The sequence below is a fragment of the Mustela lutreola genome, chromosome X, assembly GCF_030435805.1.
Source record: "Mustela lutreola isolate mMusLut2 chromosome X, mMusLut2.pri, whole genome shotgun sequence".
Lineage (NCBI taxonomy): Eukaryota > Metazoa > Chordata > Mammalia > Carnivora > Mustelidae > Mustela > Mustela lutreola.
This window is the reverse complement of record NC_081308.1, coordinates 7,522,797-7,536,124: the sequence shown is the minus strand read 5'-3', so window position 1 is coordinate 7,536,124 and position 13,328 is coordinate 7,522,797. Positions and strand designations below refer to the sequence as shown.

The window sequence follows — 13,328 nt, the reverse complement described above, 5'->3', positions numbered from 1 at the left end:
AGCTACCATCATTCTGTCCATGCAACTTGATATTATCTGTTTAACTTCCATTTCCTGCTGACTTGTCATTTTTATTGTTAAGGGCCACATAGTATTCCAGAGGACATAGTCATATTTTACAACCCATTTTTTTTGGTCATTGTTGTAGGAAGTTATGCTGTCAGGAACCTCTTTCATGTACTTTTTGTTTTGTATTTTCAGTGATTAATAGATTCACAAAATTTTGGAAAGCAAGTTATACATCCAGAATAGGACAGTGGAAATTACGCAGCTTTCCAAGCAATCCTGTCAGTGTTGTACATCACTGGGTTTGCATTTTTGCCAATTTGAAAACCAGACTGGGGGCGCCTGGGTGGCTCAGTTGGTTAAGCATCTGCCTTCGGCTCAGGTCATGGTCCCAGGGTCCTGAGAACGAGTCCTGCATTGGGCTCTCCCTGCTTATCAGGGATCCTGCTTCTCGCTCTCCCTCTGCCCCTCCCCCTGCTCATGCTCTCTCTCTCTCTCTCTCAAATAAATAAATAAAATCTTATTTTAAAAGAGCAAAATTGTATTTATCATTTTCATTTGCATTTCTTTCTCGCCATTATTTTCCAGTTTTTCTCTTAATCAGCTGAACCTCCCCAAGCTGGTGTTTTGTATTTTTTAATTTTTAATTTTTATTTTTTAAAAGATTTTGTTTATTTATATTTGGGGTGGGGAGAGAGATCAAGCAGGGGGAGGGGCAGAGGGGAGAGAGGGAGGGAGAGAGAGAGAATCCCAAGCGAACTCCAGGCCGAGCTCAGAACCTGATGCTGGGCTCGATCTCACAGCCCTGGGATCATGACCCAAGCCGAAATCAGGGGTCAGCAGCTTAACTGACTGAGCCACCCAGGCGCCTCCTCCCATATTCCATTTTTAAAGCTCGGTGCCTCTTTAATCTAGTGGCCTCTAAGCCAGCTGAGTTTAGTACCGATCCATTATCTAACCACATTGCGTTGTACCCTACGAAGTGATTTACTGCCTTTTCCCCCAAGGAGAAACACTTCCGAGATGTTCCGCTCCATTTCCTTCTGCTATTTCAACTCTGATCGGTCCCTGTGCAAATGCTCATACCTCCTGCCCAAAATGATCTTTCTTTCCCTGCCTGCTTTTGAGTAAGCGAGAGGACGATGCCGGTCTTGCCCACAGTCGTGGTCATGACGTCCACACAGCAGCTGCTGTCTTCATTACCTTCTGGCCCGAGATGGGGCATTTAGCTTCAGGTCATTCATTCCAACACCTTTTACTAACATGGTGGGAACATCAGAGCATCGTCCTTGGTTTCTCCTCAGGACCGCGACTCTCACCGAACGAGAAGAGAACACTTGCTTTCCCTTCCAGGTTCAGAAGCCCTGTGGAAGGGGCCTTTCCCGAAACAAATCAGTGACAAGGACCGTGGGATCTCGTGTGACATCTGCAGCTGGAGCTGATCCCTGAATTGTGCCAATAACCAAAGTGTCACTTACTTCTTTTCCCAGGACGCGTCTTACTTTAGCCAGTAGCAGGAGTGCCCTGTGCTTCCGTGATTTTTGAAGTCGGCCGTGGGAAGGAAAGTAGCAGGACACATCGCGGCAGGGATTCTACAAACTAATTGCATTTCTTGCCCTTCTCTCCGGCTTCCAGGTTCCTATGGAGACATTTTTGAAAGCAGCTCCCTACGACCGGGGCCCTGCTCCCTTTCACAAGGGAACCTGTCCCCGAATTGGCCCCGGTGGCAGGGGAGCCCCACAGAACTGGAAAGTGGCCCACAGGTCATGCGGAGGACTCAGACCACGGCCACCATCGTGGAGTGCAGGGCCTGCCCTCCCGTGTCCCGTGTCTGCAGCACGCCCCACATCCAGGGCGGCGGCAGAAGGTCTGAGCAGACCACAGCGAAGTCAGAGCAGTATTTGACTCTGAACAGCGCCGAAGACCTCGCGGAGAGCGAGCTCGATGTGGCCTGGCGGCAGGGCAGGCGAGCCAAGCCTTTGCACCAGAGAACTCGGGAGAGTGAGAAGCATGACAAGAGGCCTCCTCCTCCTTACCCTGGTCCAGGGAAGCAAGCTGGGGCGTCATCCCACCAGCCAGCAGAGCCGCTGCTGTGGAGGCCTCAGAGGCCAGAAGAAGGTTCCAGAACAGCTTTGGAAGAGGGAGGCCAAACAACCGAGCGAGAGCGAGAGGGAGAGCAGCAGGCCGCTGAGCAAACACTGAGCAGCGCCTACTCCACCTCCGCCAGTGATCGGAACAGTGAGACTTTGGGAGATGCCACGTGGCTCGAGTGGCAGAGGGAGCGGTGGCAGATCTGGGAGCTCTTATCACCCGACAACCCCGACGCCCTCCCGGAGACGCTCGTGTGAGCCCGCCCAAGCTCACGCCCCCATGGCCCAAACAGGCTCCTTTCGCTCCGCAGGGAAAAGCTGGTGTTGGACGGTTGGACGCGGACTGATTTTTCTTCTTTAACACTTAGGAAAAAATAACACGAGAGAAACCCGGTTCACTTAAAGGTATAGAGCACTAGTACCCTTGTCATTTATAATAAACTTCTGTTGCATAGCCAGCCTTAGGAGAAAACGAAAACAAAAATAGATGGTGATACCCAACCTAAAAACTACTCCCATTGGCTTTGTAGAAGATAAAATCCCTTGCTTTGGTATAGCCTAATTGTATTTATGTAACTTAGTTTTAACTGTTGTATATTCTGTAACAGATTATGTATGATAATCGTATATGTTATAGTCACAGAAACAGAACAATTTTAAAAAAATCACTTCACTTATACTGAGTAAGGAGATTCTATAGAATGTTCTAGAATATGCACAAGCAGGTTTCTGTGCTTTTGCCATAGCTTTTTAGCTGGGGACGGCCCTTCCTTCAACACCGAGGAGAAACACTAACAAAACAGATTATGCCAAGCCATATTTTTATATAGTAGTGAGATACAAAAGAAAACGTAGTCACTGAATGCTTTTTCGTATTGAATGTGTTTTAAGGAAGATATTAAATTTGATACATTATGGAATATATTTTTAGAATCTGTTTAGAAATGATTCAGTTACTCAAACAAGAGAAAGGCCGTGCCTAACAAAGACAGAATAACTAAGAAGTTGTCCTTCCCATTTCAGATCAAATTCAATTTTATATAGACCCTATATAATATATATTTATAATGTATACTTTTTATGTATTTTTCAAAAGTACAAACTGGAATCCAACTATAAAGCGTTTAAACACCCAAACAGAGTATTCAAATCACAGGACAAAGTTTTGCCTTTTGCCCCCTAATCAGTATTAACCCAATTATACCCAAAGCGTTGTAAAGTGAGTCGTGTTTGGACAAAATCTTCAGCTTTGTAGTGACATCGTGCCAAAGGCTGAGGACATGTTTTCTTCGGTAATTTTGTGTGTATCGTAAATACTCCTACCGTACTTCAGTAGTTTCAAGTGTTTCAACCGCAAAACCACTTTTGACCAGCAGGTGGCGATTCGCTTCAGTATTTTAGGAGTTGTTTTTTTTTTTTTTTTTTTTTTTTTTTTCACTTCGTAAGGGAATGTGTCTTATAGAAAAAGAATTTTTTATGAAACATGCTACTCTTAGTTTTCATGTCAGCAGTGACATTTTCCGTGGTGTTTCGTAAAGTTCTATCTTGTGCCATGATGAATAAAAAGTTAAACAAAGGCTTTGCTCTCTGGCATTCAGTCTGATGAATGAACTCGCCACTCCCGGTCCAGACATCCGCTTCGCTCGCCACGAGTCCGCTGCCATCAATAGCAGTGATGCCATGCGTGCACAGCTCCAGGGCTAGTGAAGGCTGCCCGATGGTTTGGGGACACTGACACACTTGGGACGTCGTACTAATTACATGTTGCAAGTGACTGAGGGTCGCTCAGTTGAAACCTGGTTGTTGGTGAGGAAGGGTTTGGTGCGGTGCAGTCCCTGTCCACGTTACATCTGTCCTAAAAGCCTTGGATGCTTCTAGACATGGTGTCTGCCGTTTCATACTGGCCAAAGGATCTGGCTGTCTTCAGGCTCCTCCGCTGGGACTCGGGAAGGATTTGCCCACAGGTCTCTGGGTCTTCCTGGCTGCCCACATGCAGCCAGAAGTTGTACCCAAGACTCCGAGCAAATGCTACCTGACTGTGACTCACCAGTTGCTCTTCTGGGTCACCCACCCCCATTCGTGCTCACCGTGTGTCCTCTGGGCTTTGAGTCCGATTGGGAGCTGCCATTCTAGACTGAACCGCCCCATGTCTGGGACCCTCTGTCCACCCGGCTTCTGCTCTAACAGTTCTATTTCATCAAACTCTGAGGTTGATGTCTGTGACACAAAGGTGCATCCATCTGTTGACAGGTCTAGAATAGCCGGCCCAAAAAACAGGGCTTGGATGTGTTTTAAATAAACTGTGTGTGTGTGTGTGTGTGTGTGTGTGTGTTTGTGTGTGTGTCTGTGTGTCTGTGATGAACGATATTCACAGCATCACTTTCCCTTTCTCTTTGTGTGGCCGTATCTTTTAGCTGAATGAGTGAAAGCTAGGTATTTAGATACCCTTATCACATTGAAAATAAGCTGTTTTAAAACACACACACATGGGGCACCAGGGTGGCTCTGTTGTTAAGCGTCTGCCTTCAGTTCAGGTCATGATCCCGGGGTCGTGGGATCGAGTCCCACACCCGGCTCCCTGCTCAGTGGGAAGCCTGCTTCTCCCTCTCCCACTCCCTCTGCTTGTGTTCCCTCTCTCGCTGTGTCTCTCTCAGTCAAAGAAAATCTTAAAATAAAAAAAATAAAGTAAACACACACGCAAGACTCACGGACCTGAGCAGAAATGGAAAAAATGTATAACACCTGGTCAATGATACAATAGCTGACAAGAAGAAGATGGAATCCAAGCTTTTTCAAGTTGGACAAAACCATTCAAGAGATTGTTCAAGGCCATGGTTCCTGTGAGCAGAGAGCAACTCGGGGCGAGAAGAGAGCTCGCGCTGTGCCAGTGGAGTTGGTGCAAACGGAGGAAGTTTCTAAATTTAAAGCCCAGCTTGCTGCTTTCCTCGGGTGCATTTTACCACCCCTGGGCTCGGCAGAGGGGCAGAGGAAGGGCACGGGGAGTCCTCGTCAGGAGCCGTGGGGACAAAGTGCAGGCCCTTGGCATGTTGGCTGATAAGCTGGCCGTGGCGGGCGGACTCCACAGAGCAGGGGGGACGGAAGGGCAGCGACAGGAAAGGGGCCCACGGAGATGAAGACGGGACCACAGCTCGACCAGACCGAATTTTAAAACGGGACCAAATCAGCAGCAAATGTTCAAGAAAAGCAAACAAAAAATCCAAAAAAACCCCAAATGCATAGCAAAGGAAAATTCTAGTGAGGGTTGAGAATCTTCGGCACAGCCGAAGCAACAGACAGCGTGGTGCAGAGGGGGGCCTGCTGAGACGGTTGGCTGGGGTGGGCACCCCTGGCCCACTGAGGCCCCCAGTGCATCCGGCCGCAACCGAGGGCCCCCTGCCCCCCACCCCGGGAGATGGCTGAAGGTCAGAAGATTCCCCAAATACAGTTCAGGCGACATCTGTTCAGCCTAGGGTGACCCGGCCCCCCCAGTTCGCCTGCAGCGTTGCAGGTTTAGTAATCAGAACTCCATGTCCGGGGGCACAGGCCATGCTCTGAGCCGGCAGGCAGGAGGAAGGTAGGTCGGGGGCATGGAGCCCTCTGTCTTGGCACCTCTCAGGTAGAGTCACCAGAGCAGATAGAGGACCCCCAGTCCAACAGTCAGATAAATGAATGTCCATGTTTTAGTATGAGTATGTCCCGTGCCATATCTGAGATGTAATTCTATCTTTTTATTATGTTACGTTAGTCACCATACAGTAGTACATCATTAGTTTTTGATGTCGCGTTCCATGATTCGTTGTTTGCGTATAACACCCAGTGCTCCGTGCAGTCCGTGCCCTCCTTAATGCCCATCACCAGGCTCACCCAGCCCCCCCAGCCCCCTCCCCTCTGAAACCTTCAGTTTGATTTCCAGAGTCCACAGTCTCTCATGGCTCATCTCCCCCTCTGACTTCTCCCCCTCCATTTTTCCCTTCCTTCTCTTAATGTCCTCCATGCTATTCCTTATGCTCCACAAATAAGTGAAACCCTATAATTGACTTTCTCTGCTTGACTTATTTCACTCGGCATAATCTCCTCCATTCCTATCCATGTTGATACAAAAGTTGGGTATTCGTCCTTTCTGATGGCTGAGTAATATTCCATTGTGTATATGGACCACATCTTCTTTATCCATTCATCTGTTGAAGGGCATCTCAGCTCTTTCCACAATTTGGCTATTGTGGCCATTGCCGCTATGGACATTGGAGTACAGATGGCCCTTCTTTTCACGACATCTGTACCTTTGGGGTAAATACCCAGTAGTGTGATTGCTGGGTCATAGGGAAGCTCTATTTTCAACCTTTTGAGGAACCTCCACACTGTTTTCCAAAGTGGCTGCACCAACTTGCATTCCCACCAACAGCGTAAGAGAGTTCACCTTTCTCCACATCCTCTCCAACACTTGTTGTTTCCTGCCTTGTTAATTTTGGCCATTCTGACTGGTGTGAGGTGGTATCTCAATATGGTTTTGATTTGAATCTCCCTGATGGCTAATGATGATGAATATTTTTTCATGTGTCTGTTGGTCATTTGTATGTCTTCTTTGGAGAAGTGTCTGTTCATGTCTTCTGCCCATTTTTTGACTTATTTGGTTTTGGGGTATAATTCTATTTAAAAAAAACAAAAGATTTCTTGCCCCAGATACGGCACAGGACATGCTTACCATCCAAAGTATTTAAAAGTCATTCACTGGTTAGCGAGTGTCTGTTGGCTAAGTCTGATATCCCCGATCTCCAGCCTTGGTAGCCCACTCGGTCCCCAGTGGCATGATATCTTCACTGAGTGTCGCACAGAGCCCCATCAGTTCTGAAGGACCAGCTGCATGCCTCGACTTCCATGTGGAGCCACATTCTCTGCTGCCTCCAGCCACCTGCCCCCCCCCCACCGCCCCGCCTAGGCATCGTACCCCAGCGTCCCCGGGGTCCCAGCTTGCCTCCTCTCTCGCATGTGTCTCCCGTGTGTCTGCCCTCATCCCCTTAGCCTCCGGTTCTTGGGTTCCCTTCTGTCTCCTTCCTCCCCGCTCCTGCACACCAGAGCCCCTTACACACACCTCGCCCCAGGCCCGTCCCTGCGGCCAAGCCACTGATGCCCTCCTCCCCCTCTGGCCCACAGGGCGAAATCCACACTCCTCGTGGTAACCTCAGAACGCTCCCCAGTCCAGCCTCCACTGCCCTTCCTCCTGTCGTCTCTCCCCAACACCGTCCCCCCTACTCTGGCCCATCTGGGAAACACCGCTTTCCCACACGTGGGAGGCACTTTGGCACTTCTGTCCCAAGGGCCTTGAGTGCTCCTCCCTGCTTTTCCTAGTCATGCAAAAGCTATCTTCCTTGTCTAGTTAGCTTGATTCTTCCCCTCCCATAAACGTGCAGGTTCATAACTTATTCAGACACTTGGCTCACGTGGCCGTGGTAAGGAGCGTTGCTGGGCGTTATCAGGAAGGCTGCGAGTCTTATCTTGAGGTCATCCCCACTCTGTCCTTGATGGCAGGGACTGTGTGCTCGGGACTGGGCAGAGACCCAGCTTATGGCTGGCATTTGATAAATGCTGGCCGAACGGATGCATATGACCGCAATCCGGCGGTTTCCCATATAATGGAGAAAAAAATACGCATGACCGTTGACCTCCCGCCAGAGCTTCGCGTATAAAACCCATGGCTCCATGCGATGCAGAGCTCGACGTATGTTTGCCCAATAAAAAGGCTTTTGAGGAAATGGGGACACAGTCTGGGGAGAAGCTGAAGGCAAGCGCCAAGACGCTGTCCCCTAACCAGCCAGGCCGCACAAACACGCGTTGCCCAGCTCTGTCATGTCTGGGACAGAGAGGGCAGGTGGCTTGGATGTGGCCCCTTTCCATTCTTAAGAGGAAAAATTTACTAGTAAACATGGCAAGTAAATGCATATTTGCACACTTCCTGGTCGGTGCTCACTTCAGATTGAAGGAACAAGGACCTTTCCAAGTGTGAGCTTCAGGGTCAAAGGCGGGGGAGGGGGGTTGAGTCCTGGCTTTATCATTCATGAGCTGTGTAAGCCCCCCCTAGGCCCGTTCACCTCACCGACTCTCCATCTGCTCTCCATCTGCTCCGGTAGTCAGGTCATAACAACACCTCGCCTTCAGGATTGTTCTGAGGGTTAAGGCAGAAACAAGCTAGAGCAGTGCTGAATGAGGAGTCAACAACCAGCAGCGAAGTGGGGTTCCACGTGCCGTCACTTTTGAAGAAACAAGTTGGGACCATCCGCTGCCGAAGGCCTGTACTGTTAACTCACACTAACAGCATCTGCTCAAACCCAGGTGTTTTACTCTGACACCCCTTTAACCCCCACAAGCAAAAGACAGGCGCCCCAACCTTCCTCTCTTGCCAGAGGGCAGAGAGGACTCAGAGTCACAATCAAATGGGTTGCCCCGGGTCACACAGCTACAGGGTGGCAGAAGCAGCTGTCCAGGAGGGCCAGCCTGCCGTCTGGATAATTCAGAGTGACACGCGCAAAGCTCTGTGGTTCCCAGGGCCCTGGTCTCTTTCAAGAAGGAGCGGGGCTCACCCGGAACCCCGGGGGAGGAGCTCCTGCCTCTGGAATGACAACCGAGTCAAAAGGAGGACTGACCTTCCATTCTTCCCGGGGGTGCTGGGAGAAGGCTGTTAATTGTTTCCCTACAGATAAGCTGCCCGCATTTGCTCAGAGGCTGTAGAGGAGGGGAAAAAACTCCAAAGCCTTTCCTCCGACCCTTTTAAGTGTCTTAACCAGAGCCTGTGAATTAAACCAGCAAAAGACAGCTTGACAGGAGAAAAGGGTTTGTTTCCTACGCATAAGAGGAGCCTAATAGGGGCCGACAAAAGAGTTGCTGGTTCCTTAAACGGTTCAAGTTAAAGGTTTGGATATCTAACTTAGGAGAGGAAAGGGAGCTGGGAGAAACAGCTTCTTTTTTTTTTTTTTTTTATATTTGGTTGATCTGCATTTTATTTATTGTTTTAAATTTAAGATTAATTAACATATAATGTATTATTAGTTTCAGGGTATAGGTCTATGATTGGCCAGTCTTATATAATAGCCAGTGGTCATTACAGCACACACCCTCCCCAGTGTCCACCCCCCCATCACCCCACCCTCCCGCTCCCTCCCCTCCGGCAACGCTCACTTGGTTTCCTATGATTAAGGGTCTCTTACGGTTTCTCTCCCTCTCTAGCTGCGTCTTGGGAGAAACCGCTTCCATGAGAAAAACAAATGGGTTTTTAGGAGAGCAGAGGGGAGAAAAGGAAGTTTGTGATAGTGTTTGTACAGGTGGGAGCGATTTCCCTATCTCCTTCAGGACCATAAAACTCCCCCAGAGAAGGGATTTGTGGTGGCTTCATTTCCCGAGAAGTTGCTGCTCTTAGATACGGGAAACTCTGAGAAGGTCTTTATCAACAACAGTTGAATCTCAAATGTGTTCACCTTAAAGTCGTCTTGATGCCAGCTCTGGGGTTCTGAGTGGGTCTCCGCAAGGGTAAAATGAATTAGAGAAGGAATTAGAAACACGCTTCTTCCTTCAGGAGGGGAACGGGGGCAAATCATCATTCAGGAGCCTTGTCAATTACTTTGCTTGGTCCAAGATCAAGGGTCCGGGTCCAGAATCTGTTTGGGAAAGTCAGTCTCGAGAGGAACACGAGGGCAGATGAGCCACCTGGCTCTTGTCCTTCCTCCTGCGTTGCCGGACTCTCTGCATCTGGTCGTCTTGCCCCCCCACCCCCACCCCCACCCCCACCCCAAGAGATTTCCATCAGCTGCTTAGCCGGCTGGGGAAGGCTGGGTGCCACTGTGGCCATAAGCACATCCAAGCTTGGCAGAAGGGTGAATACTTTCGAGAGACCAAGCCAGTGCTGGCTCTCAAGGTCACTGCCGAGCCAAGTGTGCAAAGGCAGTGGAGCACTTCAGCGGTGACAGAGCTGGGAAGCCAGAGGGACAAGCTGGACCAGCCCTAGGTGAGGTGTTTCATGGACATCCCGCAAACGGCCATGTTTTGTGTGGAATTGTGTCTGCCGAAAAGATGTTGAAGTCACAGTACTTGTGGATGTGATCTTATTTGGGAAAAGGTTCTTTGCAAATGATCGACTTCAGATGAGGTCATTAGGGTGGGTGCTAATCCCATGTGGCTCGTGTCCTAATAAAAAGGGGAAATTGGGACGTAGACACAGACACACATTCATGTGAGGACTGGAGTTCTGCTATCCCAAGCCAAGGAACTACCAGAAGCTAGGAGCGAGACCTGGCACAGAGTTCCCCTGGCACCTTCAGCGGCCCGGCTCTATGGACACTCTGATCTGACTCAGAGCTACCAGAACTGCAAGAGATTCACTTTCTATTGTTTAAACCACTCCGCTGGGGGTGCTTCATTGTGCCCTAGCCAACTGACACTGTGACCAGGTTCAAGGATGCGCAAGGAAGTGCCGCTCACATCACAGCACCCCCCCCCGCCCCCTCACCCCCCCACCCCCCCCACCCCGACCAGCCAGCAGCGGTCTCCTGGGAGCTCTGTTAGGAAAGCAAGTCCTCCCTGACTTGCCCAGTAGGGACCCTGGGGGTGCCCCCCACCATCTGTGTTTTAACAAGCCTTCCAGGGCATTCTGCTCTACACAAAAAATTGAGAAGCATCGAGCTGAGGAAACCACAAAAGGGAGAGAAGTGGCGGGGGGCAGGACAGGCGGCAAGATCCAAGATGCGGCTCTAATGCAACACTTTGCCCGACCAATATTGGATCATATATATATATATATATATATATATATATATATTAGAGTTTGCTGAAACAGGAAGTCATAAAATGGTTACCTGCTACATTTTAATCGAAAAACACGTAAACATATATCATTTGTTCATTGGCCACCATCGCGTGTGGGGAGGGGGTGGAGGTGGACCTCATCCGTCTACCGGTCCGCTTCTGCTTTCTCCGGGGCAACTCGAAAAAAAAGCCGTGAGCCATGAGCGGAGCATGTTCTGGAGTTTTACAAATGTTTTCCTGACTCTTTTGGGGTTCAGGGAAATATTTTTTGTGATTCTCCTTCAAACCCTTCTTAGCCACTTATCGGCATGTATAGACTTGGTTTCTGCATTTACATGGCCTTGTCTTGACTTTTGCTTCATTAAAATGAAGTTAGTGGCTCTTGGAAAGCTGACATTCAATTCCCAGCGCGGGGCTCGGCCAGCACAAGTTCTTCTTTCTTAAAAATAGCTTCAGGGAGCTGTAATTACATACCATGGGGGTCGCCCATTTTCAGTTGCCAGTAGAGTCACCGAGGGGTCCAAGCAGCAATTTCAGAACATTTCGTCACCCCTGAGAAGAAGCCCTGCACCCACTGGCAGTCGCTCCACATTACCCCCTCACCCCGGCAGCAGCCGCCGGTAACCTACGTTCTGCCTCTATAGCTTTGCCTGTTCTGGGCATCTCTATAAATGGAATCATACGGCGTGTGGCCCTCGGTCTTTGGCTTCCTTCACTTAGCGTGATGTTTTCAAGATTCCTCCGGGTTGTAGCGGGCCTTGGTGCGTCTTTCCTTTCTATGGGTGGGTAGGACTCTAGACTAGTCTAGTGCTAGGTGGGTAGGACTCTAGTCTAGTACGGCTAAACTACCACTTATCTATTGGTTCGTCGGTTGATGAACGTTTGGGTCATTTCTAAGCCAGCACATTTGACAGAAGGAAAACGGTGGCTGGCTAGGAATTAGCCCAAGTGTAGGCCAAGCGAGTCTACTGATGTTCTTTCTGTGAAAACTAGTTTGAAGCGGGCTTTCGAACCACATTATTTTCCCTTTGCTTGTGCATCCTCAGCCCCAAACATGGCACGACCCAGCCTGTCTGAATGTGAGAGAAGCAGGCTGCATGAACCCTAGAAATCTGGTGTGGAAGGAACGTGGAAGATAATCTGAGGAAGGTGAATTTTCCAGATCTAAAGTGACTGTCCGCATAACCCACCTGGCAAACACCAAGAACGAGCGCACAACGAAGATTCTCTTCCGCCTTCCGATGTCACGCTAGCCACCCGCTCCAGATTTGAAACCCTGGCATCAGAAAGGGGCCCAAATGAAGGGAAAATACCGTAATGAAATGATGATTAAGTGTGGGATTTAAAAACCCATAGTGAGATAAACCTCCGGTGGGTACCACAGTTTATTCTAAATGATTCATCAGATAAGGCTAAGCACCAGACTCTCTCCTGGGAATGGACAAGGGAAGGGGATGGCAGGACACAGACCTGATGCTGAACTGGCCAGGTGAGCTTCCAGTTACACCACTTTCCCATTATGATGCTTCATCCTATACTGTCCCTGGCTGCGGGAGCCGCCCTCCTGCCCACATCACAGCTAGCGGCCATCAACAAGCATTGTGAAGCTCGGGCAGCAGCGAGGAGCCATCTGAGGATGCTGGAAGGAATCCACCCTCTCGGGACCAAGATCAAACCAGGCATGAGAGAGCTGGAATCAACCAGGCACACACCCAACCTTGCACTTGTGGTGAGTCCGAGCAAGGGCTCTGAACTTGCACCACCCCCCGGACTACTGCAGGCTGTCTTTAAGTTGGAATTCCAGAACTTACCACCATTTCATTTACAGAGTATCCCTCAAAAGACTGGGTACCTCGTACCTCTCTGGTCGGGGCTGCCCCTTTCACATATCACATCCCCAGGACGCGGCAGGAGGCACCGCTCCCTAGATGACAGGGAACTGCTAGGAATGGTTCAGTTTCATACATGAGCCCAGTTCCAACCCCACCTCATCCACCGATACCTGGCCTCGTGACAGGAGTTTGTTCTGATTATGAATGGGGCTAACGCCACAGAGAGAAGACTTAGCCTAAAACCCTGGACGTCTGAAATGAATTCCAAGTTCTAAATGAGACTTCCTGTCAGAGGAGGGAAGTACTGACCCCCGGACTGAGCATGATCTGGCCCCCGAGCTCCGAAACCTAGTAGGCTGTCTTCTCCAGAAGTGCTGGAAGGTGGAGCGACTCGTGACCTTGTCCTTGGCTTTGCTTGACAGTTTCCCGCGGGCATGGCTCTTCTCAGGAACTAACTAGTTTGGCTCTTTAGAACTGTGGTGCCCGCGTGTGGCTCAATTTCCAGCTTCCAGTTACACCACTTTCCCATTATGATACCTCATCCTATACTTATCCAGCAGTACTGAGACCCCCCCCCCCCAAATGTGGCAATAGTACTTCCTTTTCTCAG

General features: G+C 49.6%; 1 protein-coding gene across 5 annotated transcripts in view; it reads left to right on the top strand.

Moving 5' to 3' along the window:
• Positions 1-3,673, top strand: part of ARHGAP6 (Rho GTPase activating protein 6) — a 479,046-nt gene extending 475,373 nt beyond the window's left edge. For all 5 annotated transcript variants that reach the window (XM_059157791.1, XM_059157790.1, XM_059157789.1 and 2 more), the window contains one exon: positions 1,642-3,673. In XM_059157791.1, the coding sequence (XP_059013774.1) occupies positions 1,642-2,354 (713 nt within the window). In that variant the 3' untranslated portion in view covers positions 2,355-3,673. The remainder of the gene's footprint in view (positions 1-1,641) is intronic.
• The last annotated feature ends 9,655 nt before the right edge of the window (positions 3,674-13,328 follow it).